Genomic DNA, 26,668 nt, shown 5'->3' on the forward strand with positions numbered 1-26,668 from the left:
TAACTCATATGAGATCTGACATAATGTATGTCATTCATCATTTTAGTTAGTTCGTATAAAATTCTAAGAAAAGTCACATGGAAGTTGCAGTTACAGTAATGGGGTATATTAAGAAAGATTCAGAAAAGAGACATACTCAAGGTTGCAAGTGATAATAAGATTGTGGTTTATTGTTATGCATATTGATCTGCATTTCAAATGTCGAAGAAGTTTATCACAGGATTTTGCACTATAATTGGAATCAGTAGAATACAGAAGCATGGTCATGACAACTTCCGAATTGGTCTGGTTAAAAGGTTTGCTTGAAAGAGATTGACGTTAGTGTCGATGTATTGTGACAACAAGGCATCATTATAGATATCAGTAAATCCTATGTATCATGAGCGTATAAAATATATCGAGATAGATTGTCATTTTATAATAGAGAAAATATAAGAAATCTTATACAAATGCGGAACAACTTATAGACATAATGACGAAAACCTTGTATTCCCAGCAACATGACAAAATAGCATCCAAGTTGTGGTAATGGAAAATATTTTCTTTCCTTCAATTTGAGGAGGGGGTTAAAATTAAAAATTAAAAGATTAGTCGGTTTATGATTTGTATGCTAATTAGTTAGTTAGTTTTCAGATAAATATTTATCAAAGTCGGTGATAAAATACTTTGTTTAATCTATCAATCTATATATGTATATACAGGATGCTGACTTTTAAAATCTTTGAACTTATTTCTAGGGCGGTGAGAGCTGGAAGTTAGTTGGTGGTTACAATAAATTGAATTAAACTCGGCTTGACATTACTCCCAGCTTTCAAATTCCTAATTAACAGTTTTGGATATATATAAATACACCTCTCTCTCTCTCTGTCTCTGTCACGCAGAATCTTAAAATCTTTTGTGAATTAGAGTATTTTCCGACCAAAATGAATAACATCGTCGCCGCCATCCTTGTAATAACATTCTGCAGCGCCAAGATGACGTGGGGACAGGCACCGGCACCGACGCCGGACTGTATGACGAACTTGTTGAACTTGTCGGACTGTTTGTCGTACGTGACGGCGGGAAGCAACCTGACGAAGCCGGACAAACCTTGCTGCCCGGAGTTGGCGGGGCTTTTGGAGAGCAGCCCTCAGTGTCTGTGCTATCTGTTGGATAAGAACAAGACGGCCAGTTATGGGTTCAACATTGACATGACCAGGGCTCTTAAGCTGCCTAATGTTTGCCATGTTTCCACTCCTCCCGTTAGCCTCTGCTCTGGTACTTTCTTCACCTCAACTTTACTCCTTCCGTATAAATATCGGTTTAGATCTAACGTGCCTTGTATCCTATGTATATATATATATATATTTAAATTTATTATATTAAGACCGATAAAATATTATTATTTCTTGAGATTATTATTTTATATTTATCTTAGGTTAATAAAAATTATTATTTAAAAAAATATTTTTTATCTTTTAAAAGATCAAATAAAAATATAAATATATATGTCATTTAATAGTTTTTTTTAATGATAGACATCTAAAAGTGTAATGAAAAAACACTAAACACCTATTTTTAACCAAAAAAAAATATTTAAACACCAAAAATTAATTTGAAGTATAATTTAGATACCTAAAAATATATTAAGCTTAAATTTTTATAAATTTTTAATATAAAAATAAATTACTAATAAAAATTAAAATAATTTAAATTTTTTTAGAGGAGAATGGCCTAAACCGCTCCCCTTAATCCACCGTTCTAGTATTATGAATATTTCTTTTACTTTAGTTATCATGCACACTAGATTCAGTTTGTCGTGTTTCTAACGTAATTTTATATACTTTATATGTATATTATTTAATATTCAAGCTAATTGACATAAGAATGTGCTATTGTTTTAAATTTAAAGACGCAAGAAGAACATATTTTAAAGTTTAGAAATTAAATTTAACGGAGACTTATTCTATCCAATTAAAAATAATGAAATTAGCACATCAAATATTTTTAAATAATTAAATAATAAGTTTGTCATGTTTGATACGTATATTTTTAATACTTTAATTGGATAGTTTGGCTGACGAAGAATTGGTTCCCTCTCATTTAATAGATTACGTGGGTATTTATGGTTTGTTCTCAACTAACTTTTAACTTCTGCCCTTTTACCAAATAAATGAATCACGTGCTCACTGTCTATTCATTTAAAATTTGGGAGGACATGAGTTGGGTCCAATGAAGTTTTTGTCTCTTCAACTTTTCTTATTTATCATTTGATTTGATTAGGATTTAAAAAAGTTTTATTTTTACATGAAATTTTATCTAATTTTTACGAATAAATCTGACGCAAATATATTTTTATATATTATTTTTATTCGATAAAATGAAAAACTTAATTAATATATTATTATTACAATGAACTTTAAATATATAAAGAATTACATTATTATTATCTAGGGTTGAATCAGATTTTTTTACCTAAAATCCAAACTGTCGAACACGAGTTCTTAAAAAAGAACACAGATGTTATAGAGTAAAATCAAGTCCGATTGTGTTATTAAAAATAGATGTACAAGCTTTACTCTTTTTTGATAGTGGAACAAATAATATTGATAACATAGAAGCACTTGAAAACAAACTTGAACAAATTCATTTCCTTGAGTTCCTACAGTTATCAATGGTGCTCCAACCGCAGCTCCGGCTCCAAGCACTGAAGGATCTACTACATCACCGGCGTCTGAACCAGCAGGAGCAGTTGCATTTGGACCGTCGCCGGCTGAGGCACCGACACCGGACTGTATGACAAATTTGTTGAACTTGTCGGATTGTTTGTCGTACGTGACGGCGGGAAGCAACCTGACGAAGCCGGACAAACCTTGCTGTCCGGAGTTGGCGGGGCTTGTGGAGAGCAGCCCTCAGTGTCTGTGCTATCTGTTGGATAAGAACAAGACAGCAAGCTATGGGTTCAACATTGATATGGACAGAGCTCTTAAGCTGCCTAACGTTTGCCATGTCTCAACTCCTCCCGTTAGCCTATGCTCAGGTAACTATATATTACAGTTTTAAATACACGATATCTTTCTATTAAAGAATTTAATATTCAAGCGCTAATTTAGTGGTTGAGGCTATGATTATTATATTTAGAGGTTTCGGGTTCGAACAAGTTTACATGTATATTTGAGCGTTCATGACAAATAATTATGTTTTTCGAACAAATATTACAGTGTAATCATCCCATATTAAGAAAAATAAAATAAAATTTGAATTTAAATTTAAATGTTTATTTTCTTCAATTGCTACAGTTATTAATGGCGATCCAACCGGAGCACCAACCCCAAGTCCTAAAGGATCTATACCTCCGGGTAATTCATTTTATTTATTGATTAGTGGAAGTATTTATTTTGTAATAAGCGTGTTTAAATTTTAATAGATTGATTATCTGTTGGTATTATTTTGATTAGGATTGGCCAAAGAATTAGGTCCAGGCTCTTCAAGTGGAAACACCAAGGGTGCTTCGAACATTGCAATCCCTGGTCTCGCTTCCCTCCTTGCCTTACCATTTGCCTCTCTTCCCATATTGTTTGGGATTTAAGACTTATTTTACATTCTTAATCATCATTTACTATATATTCAAGACAATTATTTGATGTACGGGTAATAGAACACAAGTCTTCTTATGACTAAAATTAATTTGAATCAAATGTTTTTTTTTAAAATAAAAGAGAAACAAGTTGGATATTTTCCACTATTTTAATGTTTTTTTTATTTTAGTGTCGAGGCTATGTTTCGTATTTTAGATTATTATTTGATGCATTATCAATAAATCAAATTATTAACAGCTGTTATCTCCAGCATCAAAATGAGTAAACCTGTTAGGAATGTCTTGAGCACCACACTGGAACCAAGTTATTAACAACAGTTAAAAAAGCTTATCAAATATTTATAATACACAGCTCACCAACTCTACAAAATTCCGTTTACTCGTATTGAACCAACAGGTACATGATCATATTCAAATGCATTTACAACTTGAAAGATCAGCCAGCCATCATGTTCTTTGCCTCACCCTCCTCCCATTGGTATCCGCACCATCAGAAAGTTGCGCCCACACACTCCGTGATTTCCCACCGCTGCTACAATCTTCCTCGCAACCCGCAACGGTCTTCAGGAGCTCTGACTGAAGCCAAGGGCACTTCTCTTTTAGGTATTCAAATCCATCTGATCGCATGACAGCTCTACAACAACACATGTTAGAGACCGGCATTGAAAATCATTCTTGATTTCGATACAGTATCTATTATGCTCCTGGAAAATCTAGAAACATTCTAATAAGAACAAATTAAAAGATGTTAATCCTACTCTAACAAGAATAACCCTTATAACATCATCATTTGAGAGAGTATAGATTTTCGAGCATTCTCTAAAAGAGGGCTAAATTCATAAATCATGATCAGAGAAAAATAAGCTTGCACATGAAAACTGCAGAGCCTTAGAACATGACCGAGCTCACTAGAGTACCTATTACCCAATCCACAACTTTACTAAAGACACAGCACGAGAACATCACAACATAAGACTAGACTTTGCTCCCCTCAGGCCCACAATAAACACAAACCAAAAGGAGGGGGGGGGGAAACAGCTAATAATTCACTCAAAAGGTAATTTAACTATATCAAAACTTTACCCGGTCATTTTGGTGCCCCCGGATCCTTTAAATATATAAAAATGATAAAATAATACATTGACAGTTCTCACAATGCTTATCTATGTTTATGGTTGGTCTCATATATTCACGCAAAATCAATAGAGCAGCTGAGCTATGAATGATTTTCCTCCAAAACTGTATTAATGCCTGGCTAAAACAGTCTATTATAATTCAAAGTTTAAACTCTAGAATTTGGCCAAAAAGCCCAATAACAACACAAATTCATTGTCACCACAAGAGGAATCACACACAACCAAAGAGTCCCAAGTGTTCAACAAATAAAACTAGAACATAACTCGATGAATTCAATGATTCAGATAAACCACCAAATAGATACATCAGCCTGCACCATTATGGTTAAGTAACCAATGTAGAATTAACTTGCTTAGCTTTGTCCAAATCCTGAAACCATTCATCACAACATACAAAAGATAGAAAAATCTATAGTCCAGACCATAGTTACAGAAATCGCTCAACAGCCCACGATCTACATACCGTACGATGCGATCTAAAACACGGTACGAACGCGTTCCAGTCTTTTCAAAATCGCGATTCGGTACGAGCTTTGGGTTCGTCGAGTGTTAAAGAGGAGCTTGAGGGAGAGGAAATAGGGGAACAACGGGGGTCGGTTTAAGGCTAAAGAAGATAATGAATTAGGCGAAACTAACCTTGGCGTACGGTGGCGGATGTCGATGACGCGGCGGAAAATCCACCGGAATCTGGGCGCCTGTTGTATCTCCCTCTCTCTCTCAAAACTGAGAAATGAAACAAAATGAAAATAAGCCCGTTTTAGCTTATATGCTTCATCGGTCAGCGGTTGGAAGTCTCGGTGAGGGTTCGAAGAAGAAGATAGGAGGATGAAGAGGGAGAGTTGGAGAGACGCGGCTGAGTTTGGGTATTTTAAATTAGGTTTGAACTTTAGTTAGGTTTTATCTTAAAAGTTTTCGGTTAAATTAGGATTTAGTCACCGTATTCTTAGGGATAAATTAGGTTTAGGCCCTCATAATTTAGCGAATTTTTATAAAACAGTCTCTAATTCGTCACAATTTTCTTATTTTGTTTCAAATGTTTAAGTACCATTTATGTTATTTTACATATTATTTTAGTTTAAACCGAATTTGATAAATTGTATATAGGACCCTGTAACTTGTGCGCATTTTGTACTTAGGTCACTGATTTATTTCTAATTTTACCTGATCAATTTTATATTTGTTTCTGGTTAAGGGTAAATATCTGTTTAAATCCCTGTTTTTTTATGTGTTATTTCAGTTATTAAGAAAGTTTTAATTTCTTTTATTTTATTCCTACTATTTATAGTTTACTTATAAAATTTGATGTAGAAAAATAACAACCTATGAAACTGGTACATCGTACCAATTTATATGGTACATCGTACCGGAGCGATCCGAAATAAGTCTACCCCCTCGTACCGAATTTTAGGGACCTAGCGAATTGAGATCCCGTTCCACGTTCCGTACCAGAGCGTACCGCAATCCATGTGACTATGGTCCAGACCAATCATAATCTGTGATCATAACTATGCAGCAAATGCATTATCCTCTATCATATTGCAGAGAAGTAACATGATCAAACAAGTAGCGGTTTAATGTTTAAATAACTATTAGTTTCACTACACTAATTGATGAGTGGAAGAAGTTTAACTGGCCTGCAAGGTTTTCAGCAGCAAATCTGAGACAAACAACTTTTAATTCCATAGCATGATATTCATCGGCCAAGGCTAGAATTTTAGCAACAGAATTTACAGATATATTCTTGCAGAGACGGGACTTGCACATTAATTTCAGTCTCTCCAGACGATACCTATCAGCTGCTGCTAACAATTTAGCTATTAGTGTTTCAGATACTAATGATTCGGAAGCAGAACTAGACCCAACATTATCTGCATCTTCCGAAAGAGTGCAACAAGGCCTGTTTGACACATAACAAAAGAAAAAGGTAATGCTAATGACTACAAACACAAAATAAAATAACAGGAATTAGATTAAGCCCTTAGAGGAAATCCATAAAGAAAGATGTGAAAGGTTCGACCTTAAAAACCCTAGGTTCTACAGTGGTGACAACTCTCTCTTTCATTTCTCCATCCACCCCATAAAAAAATTCAGATCGAAAACAGGGGATCTAGCAGCCAATACCAACTTATGAGAATGAATTTTTTCTCCAGCCACATCAAATGTAATATCTGAACCTTCCATATTTTCCAGCAACATACCAAAATGTGTTCCTATATCTGACTCTGGCACCTGAATTAAGTGTAGCCGTGAACAATCTATTGCTGAAACTACAACTCCAACAGTACAATTTGTTTTCAAGCAGTCATCCTTGAGGTAATCTGATGTTTCAAGTAAAGCTCTTCTGAAGAAGCGCTTGAATCCCCTAGATTAATGAGAGCATGGGATTAATAATTACAATTCAAGTCTGGCAAACAATTTACGTAGACCATCCGCAGATTATATTCAATTAGATAAAGCCAATAGAATAGGCCTTACCAGATCAACATTATAATCAAATAAATCATCAGAACTGCATACAACCAGACAGCCAAAAGTAAATAAAATAGCATTTTGGAAACGCACAAATTTTTCTACAGCTAAACACTAAGTTTCCACCATAGCAATAGCAGTATCATCACACTTAATCAAGTTTCAAATTGATATCAAAAGCTAATAAACAAGAATCTTTTATCATAAGTCCCAGTTGAAACCCCATAAATCATCATTTACCGAATCATACCAGACAGAGATGCACCAAAACAAGTTAATATTTATATATTTCCCACATAAAAAATGTCCTACTTCTTCCGATGGCAAAGAATATAAGGTCCTATTTCCGTATAAAAGAGGTACATCAAGAGATTCAAGACCCTCTGACCTTTTAAGACATTTTTTTCCACAAATTTCACAGATAAAGTAACATTTCTTCAAGGGTATGAACCATGCGCATTTTTGTTTTGCTAAAACTTGTTTTTTTCACAAATTAAAATTAAAAGTGCAATCTTTCTTTCATACATAACGATTCATTCATTATCAATCAATTAAATTACGTCAGCTTCTACCAATAGCTTCTTCCGCGGCATGTATTCATTTGACTCTAAACATTCCATCAAAGAAAATTAAAAGATAAAAAAAGTAAAAACCTACCACTTACTGCCGCGATATTTGAGGGTATAAGGCCCGCTCTCAAGGGACCGATCGAAATGGCTATGAACCTTATGCTTCCCTTTACCGCTCTGATCCACAAGCGTAATCTCGAACAAGGCCCTAACATCGGTGCCTTCGCTAGCCAATGCAATGAAGACGGAGACGTAAGTGGAATTATCTTCGGGATTTTTACCGTCGGGGTAAAAGTAAATAGCCCACTGGTGTCCGCCCACAGTGAAATTATCGCTGGCAATGTGCTTCCCGACGCTCATTCCTTTAGCTAAGCTGTACCCCTGGATCACGAACCTGTGCGAACCGTTCACCGTCTCGTCACCGAACGGGAGCTGGTCGGATATATAAGCGGGCTTTGCTCAGCCTTCAGCGCCGCTGCCGGCGATGTTAATCTGTTTGTCATCGGGAAGGTTCTTTTATGGTTCAGGGTTTTAGATTCTAATTGAGGATAATTCGAGTGGCAGTTAGAGAAATTTAGGTTTTCCTTTGTATCTTGATTGTCCTTCGAAACAAAACACAGATATAATAACAATAATAGAAGAAGAATACGTCATTTTTTATTAATCACAGAGATTTAAACTATCAATTGATTAATATAGATTAAATTTTATGAATATTTATATATAAATATTATGATTATATTTTAAAAAAATTATTATCTTATTTCACTATATTAATTGATCGTACGTAAAATTTTATCTTATTTCTTATATATATATATTAACTTTTCATTTTTATTTAAGTGGTAATATATATTGCGTTTTGAACGATCAAGAATTTTTAATAATTTACTAATAAATTTGCAATCATTTAATATAGGGTAAAATATAGTAATGATCATTTAACTTTTCTAAGACTTACATTTAGGTCCCTCAATTTTTAAAACTTACAATACAGTCCTCCAACATTTAGTCTGTTTGCAATATGGTCTCCGACGTAACCGGCTGTTAACGCCGTTACACTGCCGTTAGAAGCAGATGATGTGGCAGTCCTCCAACATTTAGTACGTTTGCAATATGGTCACTAAACTTTTCAGGTGCTTACATTTAGGTCCCCTAATTTTTAAAACTTGCAACACATTCCTCAATTTAATTCTAAACCCTGAATTCTAAAATAATTCAATTAAATTTTAAACCCTAAATTCTAAAATACTTTAATTTAAGGTTTAGAATGTAAATAAAGTATTTTGGAATTTGAGGTTTAGAATATAATTGAAGTGTTTCAGAATTTTGAACATGAATTTACTATTTGACAGTTTTACTTCAATATAAATTTGAGGTTTATTGCATACACATCCAACGGCTGCCGCACTTTGAACATGAAAAGTACACCTATCACGTTTATTGCATAAACCGTTGAAGTAAAAGTAACAAGGCCAATTTGTCTTGTTCGCAGCTGCCGCACTTTGGTATGACAATCCAATAGGTTGGATGGAACTTGAGCATGCACATCCAACGGCTGCGAAAATAGTAAAGAGTTTTAGGTCATAGGACTAAAACATACAACCAATCAGTAACTAAAATAAACCAAGAATATCAATTAGTAACTCATTCAAAAAGAGAACTTAATAAATAAAGGGAAAGAGGTTCAGTCATAGTCACTCCAAAAGCTAAGGCGTCAAATGGGTTGTTTAAGATAGACAATAGAGGCCAAATACAACATTACCAGTTGTGAATACATTAATGGCCTACCCTTTTAACATATAATTGCTTCTAATGCTCCATGTTTAATGTTCCTCAATAGCCAAACATGATGAGAATCTAAAGCAAATAGCGAACTAAAATCATAGGACCCCATAATTCTTGTAAATTCATGGCATGTCAGTAATAAAAGACATTGTAAAACATAGAGGACACTGCAACAAACATATATATGCCAGAAATGAAGGTGCAAATATGCAATGACCGGGCAGAATATCAAGTTGCTGCTCCAAATATACTTCCCTGTTGCCTTTCGAGTTTCGTGCATGCAGAATTGTCTTCTAAAGCTATAATTCAATCAACTTCAACTGTAAAATTTCCAAAACATGTCAAAACAAATCCAGTTCGTTCATGATATATCAGTCACATAATCAACATGAACTTATTAAAAAGAATAAAAGCTCACAGGACGTCGAAAACCACAGGTCAAATCAATACAATTCCCAGTAAACTAGTACCAGCAGCCTCTCGAATTGAGTCTGGCGATTTCACTATATTGATACTCACAACTGTTCCTTGATTTAAAGAAAAACCAAACAATAAGATCAAAAAAATTTAGCCTAGGATCCTATTTCACTTCTATTCTAATGGACTGAATATATTTCATAAGGAGTACTAAAAGTTTTGATTAATAAAAAAGAAAGAAAATTAGATGGTTTTGGTTCAAAACTAACACTGAATATCTAGATCCTTGACATGCAGTTCCAGAAACATAAAAATTTCAAAAAAAAACATAATGCGAGCTGAAAATGGGAAAGTGCAAAAGAGGAAAAACTTACTTCCGGAGAGCCCAAAAGAGAAAATAAATACCTTCTTGCAAGTGAGAGGAGAGGCTAAGAAATAAACGCAATCGGTGTTGTGTTTCAGCAATTCTTCCTCCATTTTTTCTTCCTAAATAAAAAGCTGAAAGACGGAGCACTGCTTGGGTTTACAATTTTACATGGCGGAAAACTGAGGAACAAAAACCAAATGGGAGTGCATGTGAGCGAAATAGACAAAAAGGTGAAGGCGATGTTTGGGATTTCATTATATTTGATCATATGTTGGAAAATCTTTAATCACAGGATTAAACGAAAAATTATTATATGCCATTTATACAAAATAATTCTAGCTTTGTTGGTGACTTTCAACAATGATACTTGGTTCATCTTAGTAGTATTTGTCAACTATGCATTTCTAACCCCATTTTTTTCTCACAAACATTTCATCGAACATCTATGCTTCACCTGAGATGACATGTATCTAACATTACACCTTGAATCGTTGATAATCCTGATAGTCCCTTGGTCGGGTCTTCTCTCAATGGACCATTATTCAAGTCAACACCTCCACATAATTCAAAGTTATATTAGAATTTCCCATGCATCCCCGACTGAAAAGTTGTGCTGGAAATGAGAAGAGAGAAGCAAAAAAGGAAATTCAAGATCGAAAATGAATTTAGGGTTTAGAATGAAATTGAGGACCGTGTTGCAAGTTTTAAAAGTTGGGGGACCTAAATGCAAGCGCCTAAAAAGTTCAGTGACCATATTGAAAACGTACTAAATGTTGGAGGACTACCACATCATCTTCTTCTAACGGCAGTGTAACGGCGTCAAACGGTCAGTTACGTCGGAGACCATATTGCAAACGGACTAAATATTAGAAGACTGTATTGTAAGTTTTAAAAGTTGGGGGACCTAAATGCAAATGTCAGAAAAATTCAGTGACCATTACTATACTTTACCATTAAATATATACGATGATCAAGAAAACATTTTCAATGGTATGGAATAGATAAAAATAAATATAGTTATATAATTGATTTAAACGATCAAATTAAAATGATTTTTTTATCAAATTATTAAAATGGTAATAGTAAAGAGATGCGTAAGGTTATATATATATATATTTTTTAATAGAAACTATGTTAATTTTAAATGAATAGAAAATGTATATATAAACATAAATACATAGAAAATGGCCTACTTACATGTAAAATGTAAAATTAAAATTATTTTCCGTGATTTTAAATTTGTATTTTAACAATTCAATTATCATATTATTATATACATCTAAATTTTAAATAAATTTAATTTTCATTATAATTATTTTTCATTTTGATTTTGTAAATTGAATACATAGATTGAATAGTAAAACATCTAAAAAGCAACATTAATAATTTTTTTATAAATCTAAAATGAATATAAAGTAACACTAATAATTTCTTTTGATAAATCTGAGATAAATATAAAGTAATATATGTTTAAAAATAAATCTCGATCATTTGACAAAAACACTCCCTAACATATGTGGTGCTTGAACCTAATACCATAAAGGATAACAATAAGTCCCTTATTCACTAGATGCCTAGTTCATGTCTAATAATTATTTTTTAAATACATAGATTTGTTTAATAATGATTTTGAAAATCTTAATATAAATTTATGATGTATGTATTGTTTTATTGTTGTTTATAAAATGTGAAATCTAAATCCAAATTTTGAAACCTGAATTTTCAAATGTAACATTTAAATTTCCTTTAAAATGTAAAAGAAAGAAACTAAAAATGGATTGGAACAATACAAAAGAAACATTGAATGTTTTTTTCAGTTTCCAAATCGTTGGAAGAACACCAAATGTAAATGATAGATACTAATTGTCGTCGCGTCTTTCGGGTAGGCTCAAAATTGGGCTTCGACTTTAAAAACGTTAGAGTCGCTACCGATCATTTATTTTAAGAACAAAATGGGTTGATCGGATACTTTGCTTTCTTATCTGATCTGCATCTTATCAAAGATATGTCGGATTTGGGAGTCAGCTACAGTCAATGAAGGATTAACACCCTTGAACTGCCCTTTCGGTAATAATTAATTTCTAGTTGTCTTTAATTAAGAAAATTGCAAGTTAAATTAAAAGTTAAAATATGATCCAAATTACTTACCTTTAATGGATTAAAAAAAAACATACCCTTAAAAAGTCAAAAAAGTGTTAGATGTAATAAAATGCAGAATCGAATTAAACAAAAATGCATAAATATGGAAATATTAATTGCAAAATTAAATGTAAACCATTATTACAATAAAGAAAGGATGTAAAATAAAAAAACATAAAAACCCTAAATAAAATATAAATAAATAAAATAATAATAAAGGATTAATCTAAAAAAAAGAAAAAGAAAATAAAACACAATAAAGAAAATAATAATAATAAAAAATAAGTAAAATAAAAAACAAGATAAATAAAATAAATAAAATAAATAAAATAAGAAAAATAATATTAAATCAAATAAAAACAGAAACAAAAAATAATATAAAATAATAATAATAATAATAGAAAATAAGATAAAAAATAAAATAAAATAAAACTAATATATATATATATATATAATGAAAATGAAAAAGATAAAACATATATATAAATAACATTATATAAAGAAAAATAATATGAAAAAATAAAAAATAAATATATATATAAATAAAAAATGTTAGGAAAAAATAATAATAATAAAAAATAAACAAATGGAAGAAAAAGTAATAAAAAATATAGAGATAAATATTAATGTTAAATTAAATAAATAAGAAATATATATATATATATATATATATATAATATATAATAAGGGACTAAATTAAAAGAAAAAGAAAATAGAGGGTCGATTTTAAGAGGAATCTAGGATTAAAATTGATTTTGGGGTTCAAAATGAATGATTTAAAAGACAAAGGGGTCGAATATGTAATTAGCCCTTTTTTTCGGTAAAACACGCGGATTCTAAGATCCACGGATCGGGTCATCGGGCCGGTCGGGTTAGGTATAAAAACCAACAACCCATTAACACATTTTATTTTCTCCTCTTCAAAAAAATTGGATCAAACACCCCTTTTAATTCATCTCGTTTGTTCTTGGTGTTCTTCATCAGATGAAGAACACCACTGTGAAACCCAAAACCGATTGGCCACTGCCTCGCCGACCGCCGTTCATTGGCGGTGGCCAAAATTATTTTTGTATTTATCGAAGGCCCTTCATCCCCCATCTCAAAAACCCAACTAGTTTTCTTAAAATAGCCTCGGGGAGGGCTAGATCTGAGAGAAAATATCTCGGTCGCCCTTCCCCCGATCATCGACAGTTTCAAAAAAAGAAGAAGAAGGAAAAAACCGAAATGAAAACTTGAGGTTTCAGCACAACAAGACCCGAGAAAGGTAAGAAATCTTACCCTTTTTTATTTTCTTTTCGAAGCTTTACAAGTGTGTAGATTCCTTGCGTTTTTCTCCGTAGTTTTTCGTATCTTTTTTTTTGTTCTTTTACAAGTATTTAAAATGCTTAAAGTCCTATTTTCCATCCGATTTTAGACTCCTATTAGGACTAAAATTGTTGCTTTGTTTGTTCATTTTGTGTCCCACGAGTACAGTCGCCGATGGTCGAGAAGAGCAGGTGGTTGATTGAGGAAAACGACTGATTGGTGCGTAAAGCGTGAGGAATCTTCAAAGGGTGATACGGCGTTGATGGTGAGAAGCTAGGGTTTTAATCCCTAGATGATTTGGGTTACACTTTGGGGCTGGTTCGAGTCTGAACCGGGTTCACTGTTGGGCTTGGACGTGTAACAGGTCGGCAGTTTTGTAAAGGCCTTGGACTGCACAAAACAAATAAAAAAATGTTAGTTTAATAACAACAACAACAATAATATATATATATATACACATATAATCGGTCAGGAAAAGTTTGTCAACAACTTGTCCCTCTTTGCTCATAGTCATGTAACGAGAATAGGGCAAAGATTAAAAGACACTTTTCATTTAACATGAATGTATCCAAATTTAACACCATCCATTATAGGGATCAATTCCCATATTTATCGAATATCCTTTGTTGTAGAGTTGAAATCTGACGTCATGATTGGTTTATAATATGCTATTTAGACTGAATTACGAATGAATTTCTCGTCGTGAGGTTGAGTTGAACTGAAAAATCCCATCACGATATCCTTCGTCGTGAAGTTGAAATTGCCTTGAAGATTTTTGGTATGAAATATTGTTGTCATAGACGACTCATTTTTCTGAAGTTGTGTCATAGACGGATCAATGCTCTTAGGTGTGCCTAAAATGCATATGTAAAATATGTTATTTTAGGTTATGGAGAGAAATATCAATCTCGGGTTGTCAATCTTGATGACTCTTGACTCTGAAATCTTGAATTTCTGATTCCTGATCTTGAATTCTTCAAGCGTTTAAATCCGATGTGCAAACTTTATTTTGGATCCTTGATTTGGGAAATGCTTCTTAACCATCACAAGTATAGTACATGAGCCTTGATCAGCTTCCGAGTATCTGTACTTTTCAAAAAATCTTTGTACAATAATATGAAATTATCTTTTTCAAAAGTGAATAAATCATTAGGTTTAAATTCAACCCAAGATGCTTAAAAGGGATTGATTTAGAGAAATGATCATCTTTATTCATAAGGGAAAAAGAACAAATAATACATGACAAACACTCTGAAAAGGAAAAACGTAAATGAAGTGTGAATAGATGTCTTAGATTTCAATAATGTGGGTGCTTCTGAACTGATAAGCCGTTAGGTGACCTTGAACGCAGCCTTTGTCAAGGGATCTTCGAATATGCGACAACGTTCAGGAGAGTGCAACCTTTCTCCGACTTATTAAGTCTGTAGAAGATTCGGATGCCGTGATGCTTCACTGTCTGGATTAGGGACCTTTCTTGAATCAATATCCAAATCACCCTTTCGGGTTTTTAGTTTGGACCCATCCTTGGTTTCAAGATGCCCTTTACGGGTTTTCATCTTGAACCTACCTTATTTCCTTTTTTCTTTTTCTTTTTTCAATTTAGGACGCCCTTTCGGGTTTTCACCTTAAACATTTTTTCTTTTTTTTTTCTTTTTCAACTTAGGATGCCCTCTCGAGTTTTCATCATAAGTGAAGTATTTCTTGACTACATCTGAATTAACGGGATTTGGTAGTCCTGGCCCGTCCATTTCAGTCAGGACAAGTGCTCCTCTAAAAAAGGTCTTTTTTCACGACATAAGGTCCCTCCTAATTTGGCATCCATTTTCCTCTGAAGTCTTTTTTAATTGGCCAAATTCTCTTAAGCACAAAATCTCCTTCACAGAATACTCTCGAGCGCACCTTCTTTTCATGTGCTCGAATCATTCGTTTCTGATAAATTTGACCATGATGAATGGCTTTCAATCTTTTTTCCTCTATTAGTTTCAACTGATCATACCGGGACTGCATCCATTCTGCATCATCTAGTTTAACTTCTGATAAGACCCAGAGTGATGAAATTTTTACCACAATGGGCAACACTACTTCTATCCCATATGCCAATGAAAATGAGGTTGCCCCAGTCAAAGTTCGCATTGAGGTTAGGTAAGCAAACAAAGCAGAAGGCAATTTCTCGTGCCAATCCTTGCAGGTCTCAGTCGTTTTTTCCACTATCTTCTTGATATTTTTATTTGGTGCTTCTACTACTTCGTTCATCTTTGGTATATAAGCAGTAGAGTTATGATGCTTTATGTTGAATTGTTCACAAACAGCACCATCATCTTGTTGTTCAAGTTTGTAGCATTATCGTTAATGATCCTTTTAGGTAAACCATACTGACATATGATCTATTTCTTCAAAAACTTACAAATAGTGGACTGAGTGACACTGGTGTATGATGCAACCTCTACCCATTTCGTGAAATAATCAATTGCCATGAAAATGAATTGGTGACCATTCAATGCCTTTGGATGGATTTGCCCGATAACATCCATGCCCCACATATAGAAAGGTCATGGTGATGTCATCACATGAAGAGGTTGAGGTGGAATATTTATTTTATCTCCGTAAATTTATCTCCGTAAATTTGACATTTATGACATCTTTTAGCATAGTTGATGTAGTTACTTTCCAGTGTGGACAAAAAATATCCGCATCTCATTATTTTCCTTGACATCATATGTCCATTCGTATGTGTTCCACAAACTCCGTCATGTACTTCTTCCACTATCATCTTTGCTTCTTCTGCATCTACACACCTTAACATGACTTGATCATGGCTTTTCTTGTATAAAACCTCTCCATCAAGGACATATCCAGCTGCCATTCTTCTAATGGTTCTTTTATCAGTTTCAGTGCCTTCCTCTAGATAACTTCGATTCTTGATGTATTGCAGAATGTCATGGTACCAAGGCTTACTTTCTTTCACTTCCTTGACTTGGTAACAATGAATCGAGTAATCATATGACTGCATGTCAATTGGCATCATTTCAAACTCCCCGCCAGCCTTGAATGAGGCTGCCAAGGGAGCTAAAGCATCAGCCATTTGATTGTTTTTCTCTAGGCACATAATGGAAGGTGACTTCATCGAATTCTTCAAGCAGATCCAATATTAGCTTCTGGTACTCCACCAGCTTTACGTCCTTGGTTTCCTATTCTCCACGGAGCTGATAGATTACTAGGGTTGAATCTCTATATACTCGCAAGGTCTTTATATTTTGCCCCATTACAGCTTGAATCCCCAAAACACAAGCCTCATATTCTGCCATGTTGTTGGTACAATCGAAATTCAGTCTGCTAGTGAATGGGTAGTGATTCCCTTCTAAGGAAACCAGTATGGCTCCGATACCATGTCCTAATGCATTTGATACACCATCAAAAGGCATTCTGCAGGAACTGTCTGGTGAATTATTTACTTCTTATAAAGACAAGACCATCAAGTCTTCATCTGGGAAGTTGAAGTCCAGCGGCTCGTAATTTTCATCAGTTCTACTTGCCAAGAAATCCAATATAACAATCCCTTTTATGATTTTCTGGCTCACATACTCGATGTCAAATTCAGATAACAACATCTGCCATCGGGCTAACCTTCCAGAGAGAGCAGAGATACCCATCATGTACTTTAGTGGATCTAACTTGGAAATCAGCCAAGTGGTGTGATGCAACATGTATTATCTGAGTCTTCTTGTAGCCCAGACTAAAGCATAGAAAACCTTTTCGATGGGAGGATATCTGACCTCGCAATCGGTGAACTTCTTGCTCAAGTAGTAAATGACCATTTCATTCTTTCCGGATTCATCATGTTGACCCAGGACACACCCCATTGAATTCTCGAATATGGATAAATACAAGAAAAGAGGTTTTCCTAAGATAGGGGACATCAAGATAGGAGTGTGAGACAAATACTCCTTTATCTTCTCAAATGCAGTCTGGCATTTCTCATCCCATGCTTCAAAGTTTTTCTTTCGGAGAAGGCGAAAGATTGGGTCACATTTGTTGGTTAACTGAGATATGAACCGTGCTATGTAGTTCAATCTACCCAGAAAACCTCGAACTTCTTTTTGTGTTTATGGGAATGTAAATTCTGGATAGCCTTAACCTTATCGGGATCGACTTCGATGCCTTTCATGCTGACCACGAAGCCTAACAGTTTCCTAGATGTTACTCTGAAAGTGCACTTACTAGGGTTCAGTCTCAACTGGAACTTTCTTAATCTCTTGAAGAGCTTTCTCAGATTGTCGACATGTTCATTCTTGGTTTGTGGCTTGACAATCATGTCGTCGACATAGACCTCAATTTCTTTATACATCATGTCATGAAACAGGGTCACCATAACTCTCTGATATGTTACCCCAACATTCTTCAATCTTAAGGGTATCACTTTGTAGTAGAAATTTCCCCACATTGTGACGAACGTGGTCTTTTCCATGTCTTCAGGATGCATCTTAATCTAGTTATATGCTGAGAATCCATCCATGAACGAGAAGAAGGCATTCCCGGTAGTATTATCCACCAAAGTGTCTATGTGTGGTAGAGGGAAGTTGTCTTTAGGGCTTACCTTGTTAAGGTCCCGATAATCAACACACATGTGCACTTTCCGATCTTTCTTTGCAACTGGCACTATGTTGGCCACCCACTCCGGATACTTGGCCACTTGAAGGAAACCAGCATCAAATTGTTTCTTGACATCTTCTTTGATCTTGAGAAGCATATTAGGTTGCATTCTCCTTAGCTTTTGTTGCACGGGTTTGCATTTTGGTTTAATAGGCAGATTGTGGACTACCTTATTTATGTCTAGCCCCAACATGCCTTGATATGACCATGCGAACACATCTTTGTATTCTTGAAGCAAGACTATCAAGTTTTGTCTTACTTTAGCCGAAAGAGTTATGCCAATTTAAACCTCTTTTCTCTCCTCTTCGGTACCGAGATTCAAGATTTTGATTTTCTCCTCATGTGTCAGTATTTGTTTGTTTTCTCTCTCTACCATTCTCAATAATTCGGTAGGTAAGTTTCACTCCTCTTCATTGTCGCATTCATCAATTTCCCTGAGACAAATGGCCAATTCAAAATCCATTTTCGGATCAGGATCATTAGTGTATGCATTATCATTATTTGGGGACCTGAAGGAAGAAAGAAAATTTGTATGCGTGAGAGGAAAATATCCCACACGGAACAATCAAAAATTAAATTCGAAAGAGAATGAAATGGAGTACTGAAATGAAGAATATAAAAAATGAATTCAAAAGAAATGAAATAAGAAAATTGTTTGCCATGAAAGAAACTTGCATCTTTTATTGAATTTAAAAAAATGTTTATTCACCCTTACAAGAGATCTAGGTAAATAGGGATAGTTTGAATATTACTCTGAAAGAAATTTAAAAATCATTGACAGTTCTTCTACCGACCAGTTGCTAAGCACAGACCCAGGTGACAGTGGGCGGATTTCAGATCTATCCATATTTTCAGCATTCTCTGTGATTACGAAATTGATACTCAAGTATTTTAGAGCCGTTTCTAAATCTGGTGAGGTGATCTCAAACACATAACCACCGGACTTGAAAGTGTCGTAAAGAGGTGGGAATACCATGGGTTCTCATTGAAATTCATTTCCAATCAATCTGGCCAATCATCTCTCTCGATTCTTCTAAATTTCTCTCCTTTTCTATTTCTGACTGGGCTGAAAACCAAGCCCAAACTGATCAAAATTTGATATATGAAGGACGTAATTAATCATTCCTTGTAGTTGTTTCCCAAACCCTCTTCCTATCTTGGCACATCTTCCCAAAGTCTGCTTGATCTCCATTATGGTATACTTGGAAAGTCAGGGTTTAGAAATCTTCATTCCTTCATCCACAAATATGGCATTCATAAATTCTAAGGAGTGGAATAAACATTCTACCGCCTCCTCATCTACTTCGATGTATGGAGCGTCCGTGGTCACACTTGCCACAATATCTTCTTCATCGTTAATAATCACTAGGGCTCCATTAATAACAAACTTGACTTTTTGATGCAGCGTGGATGGTACTGCACCAGCTTGATGAATCCAAGGCCTTCCCAAAAGACAGTTGTAGGAAGGCATGATGTCCATCACTAGAAATTCAATATTATAGGTGGCAGGTCTGATGGTTAATGATACCTCAATCTTGCCAACTACCTTCCTCTTGGTCCCGTCAAATACTCGGACCACACTCTGGTAGGTTCTCATGTGAGAGGTATCCATTGGCAACCTTTTCAATGTAACTAAAGACATTACATTAAGGGTTGAATTGTTTTCGATTAATACACTCGGTAAATCATGCCCCTTACAGTGGGTGGTGATATGTAATGCCTTAGCTCGGCCTCTTCCTTCAGACGGAATCTCATCATCTGAAAATGAGATGAGATTATCGACTTGTATGTTGTTAACCAGTCGATCGAACTTGCTGAATGGTATGTCTTGTTGCACAAATATCTAATTCAGGACCTTTAAAAGTGCCTCTTGGTGTGCCTCCGAGTTCAACAATAGTGCCAACATTGAAATTTGTGTCGATAAGCTATGTAATTATTCTACAATGTTGTATTCGTTGTGCTTCAAGAATTTGAGGAACTCTCTAGCTTCTTTCTCCTTTATGAGCTCCTTGATAGCTAGCACATCTTCCTTGAAGGGTTCAAGTGGTCTTTGGGGGGACTTAGCCTCTTGGGAGTAGTGCTTCCCCGCAACCTACCCCACTTCGCTATCATCTTCTCTTGAAGTGCTCACCTGACATTCATACTTCCATGGTACTTGTCTGCTATCCTTGTAGTGAAAAGGTCGAGGTGTTGTGATCACCACCTTTACTTGTGTCTTTTATGTTGTTTTTACTTGAGGGGTAATTATCAACGGACTACCCTTACCGTATCTTCTTTCAGATGACTCTTCGTTAGAGAATACATCTACTTCCAGAGAATCTTGGACTTCTTTATAAAACTCCAACTACTTCCTATCCATCATGAGCTGGACCAAAGCTTTGAATTCTGGCCAATCCTACACCTCATGCCCTTCTTTATTGTGGTAACAATAGTGGTTACCATCTCCATTCCTTGTTGTATCCAAATGTGGTGCGAGAAGCCTTGCTTTCACCATTTGGCTCCATAACCAAGCCAAAGGAGACTTTATTTCTAAAACACCAGTTTTGACTTTCCTTCCCTTCTCGGAAGTGATTGCGTTAATCCCAGTCTCTTGATGATTAGGCAAAGGATTTTGTGGAACGTTTTGTGCTCCCGAGCTAAAGTGGATCCAATTCTTGTTGCGCATTCTTTATACAATCCTCATGAATGCGAGGCAGTTTTCAATCGTGTTCCCCGGCACACCACCATGGTATTCGCAATGAGCGTTATCATCATACAATCTAGGGTAAGGGGGATTCATTGGTTCCACAAGGTAAGGTGACACTACGTGAGTGTCAAAGAGTTGTTGGTATAATTCATTGTATTACATGGGAATAAGATCGAATTGCTTCTTCTCCCTTTATTTCCTAGGTTCCCTTAGACTTTGGCTAGAAGTACCTGATGGTACAGCTACAATTGCTTTTGTGTTAGAGATTGTAACACCTTTGTTGGTATTGTAGGTGTTGACGTTGTTGATTTCTCTATCCTTGGTCTTCAAGGGAGGTTTCTTGCTTGATTCCCCTCCCTCAATTTTACCTTATTTTATGGTCAACTCATTTATCTCTCTGGCCATAAATAAATCTGAGAAGCTTCCTGATGTGATTGCAACCAGGTGCACGAACTAAAGAGCCATCAGAATCTATACAAAGAACTTTCTGGTTTCCTTTTCATCCAAGATGAACTTACACATCCAAATCCCTCCATCTCCGTGCATACTGTCGGAAACTTTCTTTATGCTTCTTCTCTATACGTTGTAGCATAACTCGGTCTGGCCTCATATCATTAATATTCTTATACTGTTCCAAGAAAGACTTGGCTAGACATTTCCAGGTCTTGATATGAGATCGGTTCAGCTGATTGTACCACCGTATAACTGAACCGGACATGCTCTCCTGGAAGTAATGAATCAGGAGTTGATCATTTCCCACATATCCTGTCATCTTCTGACAGAACATAGTGATGTGGGCTGAGGGATAACTATTTATGTCAAATTTATCGAACTCAAGGACTTTGAATTTTTTGGTTAAAGTACCAAATCCGGGACCAGCCTAAGCTCCAATGCATCCACTCCATAATAATCATGGTCCCCTTTGACCACTTTCATTTGGACTTCCAACAGTTTAATTTTCTCATCCATCTTTTTCGCCTTGTCCTCCTCATCGAAATCCGATATGTGGTAATCATTCGGATTATTGTCGGGGTTGGATGTAGAAGTTTGTATCTTCACAGCAGATGAGGCTTTTCCTTTAGCGGCAGATGAGTCCCCTTACAGCCCGGGTAAGATTCTGGGTGAGATAACCACCTATGGGGCCGATGGTATAATTACCCATCAAACGAACCTGTACCTGGTGTACTCACTTGATGTAAACTAGATAACTTGGCTACAATCTAATCGACCAAGGACTCTTGACTCTTCGTGATTGTATCCAGTGTACTCTGACTGTTATGGTTTATCTTTTCTTCTAACTCTCTCTTTAACTTCAACATGTTCTCCTCAAGTTGAGCAATTTTGACCTCCATTTGTCTTTTCTTCGTTCGGGTGTTGTGATGATGATGCATGTCTAGAGTTTGTGGAGGTAAACTCGGTGTTTGTTCTTTCTTCTGATGAGATTTTTTTTAGTTAATATGAATGTAAAAACATGGAAAAATAGAAAAATAAACATGGAAAATAAAATGCAAAGTATGAAATATCTGATGCATGTGATTTAGAGGCATTGATTCAGAAATGTGTCTGTTATTATAAATCATCCTTATTTAAACAAAAGTATTTTATCTTTTAAGAGATAAAAATATATCAAAGGTACATTTGGACTAAATCCTTTAGACCCCGAACAACTTCTAATAGGTTGACAAGTCTTCTTCCTTCATTTGTCACTGGTTGAATGCCTTGTCAAACTACTCTGGCTTGCCTTACTAAACCATGCAAATGATGATCTGCCTTCTGTACTTGCTTCAGGAAATCACAGATGACTGCATCTCTAGCCATCACCCTTTGTTGAGCTTATTCCCAATGAAAATGCCACTGTAACCCTCCATCAAAGGGTACTATCTGAAGCTCGCTTGCTTGTTTCTTGAATCCATCCACAATGGCTTCTAAATCAGCTATGGTTTTTCCATCCCGTTCTTGCTATTTCTGGAGAGACTTCTTTAAATTAGCTACCAAGATTCTCAAGCGCTTTTTCTGATGTTCTCTGTCTATCAAACGCCTCTGAACAGTCTTTAGCTGCTCTTTTAGAGTCTCTCTTTCATCATGTCCTTCAAACTTCCTTTTCAGACTAATGGCTTCGCCTTCCAGTACTTAGAAGTCTTTTTCAGATTGGAGTTACTATGGACTTGCTCTTGGTACCCTTTTCTCAAGTCCTTAGCTCAAAATAGACTTTCTTCTGTTGTTTTTCTAGCTTGTCTGCCCGATCCTTCCGAGTATCGTCATCTAACTTCTACCGGTATCGTTCGACCTTAAGTTCTTTTACCCTCTGTTTCAGTTCGTTCTTTACAGCTTCAAATTCTTCCCTTGCTATCTCCAATTCGGAAGGAACATGCTTAAGATGTTCCTCCATAGTCTGGGTGTCCTCATGATCTGGCATTGGGATGTTGTCATTTCTCCTTAGCCTCCGCCATTCCAAATAGTTCGGAGTAAGAATGTCCTTGGTAGCCACAACATCCATTTGGAACACTTTCTTCCATGCCTCAGCTACTTTCTTAACCTTTTTCTTGTAATTTTCCCCATGGTATGTAAATTCCGATCCAGATATTTTGTATGTTACTTGGACAAACTGGCGTACTCCAAACTATCGAAGTACCAAAAGTAAAGAATATCCAAATCCTCCCCATAGTCCAAGTTATGTCATAGTATCTGAATCCCCACATCGAAAGAGAATATCATTATGGGTCAACCAATGAGCTCTCCAAGCAATATCCCTGTCCTGAATATGTGTGAATACTTTCATCCATTTTTCTTTTGAGATGCCTTCATGCCATTTTAGAGTAATGAATTCTCCTAAAGGTGAATAAGTGGTGCTGAATCGGCGATAAGAAATCCCGTTAGTCTTCTAGAAATGATTGTGGATCCAAACATGGAGAAGCTGAGCACACCCTATGAATCTTCCTCCGCCAGTATTCCTGTAGTGGTTGAGAGAGCGAAAGGTCTCAGCTAAGATTACCGGTGCTAGATTTACCCACCTCGGGAATTGTTCATACAATTCCACCACAGCTGCCTCAATGTACCTCAAGGTTTTCGGGAAGATCACCAAATTATAAATTCCCAGCATGAAAAGGTTTATCACCTTCCATTCATTGGGGTGATTCTTCATCAGTTGCTTGATGTCGATATAAGGAAGTCCTTCCCACTACCTTTGCATTGAATCTGGTTGGTTACCCATTTCTTATCTACTCCCGCAACTTTTGCTAACCCATTCTTGAAAGGCTGACTTTTGATGTGCTTGATGTAGGCTCGATCCATTTTAATTCCCTCGCAATACAATAATGTGGTATACTCTTCGATTGTGGGATTTGATTAAGGGCTCATCGGTCTTGATGTAGAGTAGGAGTGCGATATCACCAAACCGCTGGTTGAACTTCTGCTTCCGGTCACTCTTCCAACTATCCCAAATGCTCCGCAGCTCTTGGACATCTTTCTGTTTTAGGCTTACAGAGGCATAACTAACCAGTTCTAACACATAGCTTCCTTGCAAGCTGTCTCCCTTTTCTTTCTTAGTCTTTTTAGACCATAGTCGTTCCTCGACGTTTTTACCTCTTGCATTATAACACCTTTGTCTATTAATGCAGATTATTTGTGTGTAACTGATACATGCATGATCATGTCCAACATTCTTCATAAGTTTATTATTCCATGGACGTTTTTCATTGTTGTTTCTAAGGGAGTTCTTCCTTACCCTATCTTATATTATATCATTTATACATTATATTCTATCATAAGCATGCATCACATATTAGTTATCAAATTATTATTTCCATCCTATTCTTAGTTGATCATGTTTTTCATATCAATCAAATATATGCTATGATTACATATCATTTCTTAGGATATTATTATTACATGTTTCCATTTATCATTTATTATGAATACCATGTTATATGATATTCATGCATAAAACATATTCATATCTTTATGATTGATACACAAGGTTATGTTAAGTATGTAAGAATAGTCTTGCATTCATTTAAGCATGATTGATTACATTCATGAAATGGTAGCATGCTTAATTATACATTTGTTACCTCATGTGCATTCATTTTAGTTCCTAGGTCTTATACATTAGCTTACATATGTTATACCATTATGTACTTAGCTCATGACATGCATGCATAGCTCATATCACTCAAACACCTCACGGCAACATGCATTTTACCTTAAATGAGCTCACACATTACTTATTTTATTTGTTTGTTGATTCCTATAGGTGAAACACAAGCAAGGAAAATTATGGTAGCTTAGTTAGCTAAAAGGACAAGCATAACAGCTCACACTAGCTCATGAACGTTATGGGAGCTCATTCCATCACTTAAGTAGCTTAAACTTAGCTGGAGGAGCTAGCATGTAGCTGAAGTTAGCTGGAGGAGAGCTTTGGACCAAATTACTGAAAAGTGGACTAAGAGAAGACCAAAGTTAACTAGCTTGAGTTCATTAAGCTATAACTCACCTAGTTAGCTACCAAGACACTCACCTAGATTACCTTGAAGCTAGTTCATCTCTATGTTGTCCAAGGACTTCAAGACATCATATGGTTGCAACCTCACCAAAGCATTGCAAGAAGACCCATGTGCATTCAAGTAGGTTGTCATGTGCATCATTCAAGCATGTGCACTCCATGTGACATCAAATAGGCCAAAGCACCAAGGGAAGCTTCCTATTCGGCCAAAGGCTCATTCCTCTTCATTTTTGGCACCAAGTAACTTCCAAATGCATTCAAAACATCCTTATACCCAAACCAACACCTTACCGTTTATCCAATAGCATGTATTTTCAAAGGGATTTCAACCTTAGCCGAACCATCATGTATCTATTCTGTCTAAACCCTTTGAAAACTATAAATAGGCTAGTCCTATTCATTTGTAAACACACATTTCTTATAATTTAAAGTGAGATTATTCTCTTTTCTCAAGTCCTTGTGACTTTTATAGACTTATAAAGTAATTTAATTACTTGTGATGTAAATCCCTTTTCCTTGATACTTGTGATTCCTATCTCCCTATAGATAGTGGGTCCAAGTCCTTTGTTACCACCCCTTAGAAAGATTTCTAAGGCTGGGTCTTTACTCATTGTAGCACTGGTTCTTCCTTGGTCATTCTAAGATAATATACTTACCAACCATCCTTTGTTTAATCACTATACCATAGCCATATCAACATATTTTCGCTACCATTTCTCTTAACATAAATAGCCCTCCATTTCACCTTTACATTTACTACCAAACCATCTATTTGAGTCATTCACTTATGCAGGTTGTTTTGCTTTCTTCTTAGTTCCACAATCAATTAAAAAAAAGTAGGAGTACCTTACATCAAGCGGTAATTAGAGCTTTGGTGGAAGAAGCAACGTGCAACAACAACAACAAAAATACAAAAAGAATTGCAAGTGAAGGAATAAAAAAAACCAGCAAAGAAATTGCAAGCTTTCAAAGAAGAAAAGAAAAAAAAGAAGAAAAAGAAAAGAAAGAAAAGAACAAAAAGTTGAAACACTCAACTATAAGTCTCATCACCAAGCCATTTCAAG

At 35.4% G+C, this 26,668-nt stretch overlaps 1 protein-coding gene and 1 pseudogene across 1 annotated transcript; one reads left to right on the forward strand and one right to left on the reverse strand.

The window, feature by feature from the left end:
• The first annotated feature begins 870 nt into the window (after nt 1-870).
• On the forward strand, nt 871-3,600 carry LOC120199284 (non-specific lipid transfer protein GPI-anchored 12-like). Its single transcript, XM_039200413.1, has 4 exons — nt 871-1,257; nt 2,648-3,019; nt 3,279-3,338; nt 3,438-3,600. Exons 1-4 carry the CDS (start codon nt 924-926, stop codon nt 3,566-3,568), a joined length of 897 nt encoding a protein of 298 aa, XP_039056344.1. The 5' UTR covers nt 871-923; the 3' UTR covers nt 3,569-3,600.
• A 309-nt stretch (nt 3,601-3,909) lies between these two features.
• Nucleotides 3,910-8,323, reverse strand: LOC120199283 (annotated as a pseudogene).
• Nucleotides 8,324-26,668: the final 18,345 nt, after the last annotated feature.

This window comes from Hibiscus syriacus, unplaced genomic scaffold (assembly GCF_006381635.1).
Source record: "Hibiscus syriacus cultivar Baekdansim isolate YM2019G1 unplaced genomic scaffold, ASM638163v2 tig00005406_pilon, whole genome shotgun sequence".
In the NCBI taxonomy this organism is placed as follows: domain Eukaryota; kingdom Viridiplantae; phylum Streptophyta; class Magnoliopsida; order Malvales; family Malvaceae; genus Hibiscus; species Hibiscus syriacus.

What these genes read in the sequence shown, in the direction of transcription:
- LOC120199284 (XM_039200413.1), top strand. Translation starts at nt 924, where the DNA reads ATGAATAACATCGTCGCCGCCATCCTTGTAATAACATTCTGCAGCGCC. An exon ending in TCCCGTTAGCCTCTGCTCTG is followed by an intron (nt 1,258 to 2,647) that starts GTACTTTCTTCA and finishes GAGTTCCTACAG; the next exon opens with TTATCAATGGTGCTCCAACC. An exon ending in TCCCGTTAGCCTATGCTCAG is followed by an intron (nt 3,020 to 3,278) that starts GTAACTATATAT and finishes CAATTGCTACAG; the next exon opens with TTATTAATGGCGATCCAACC.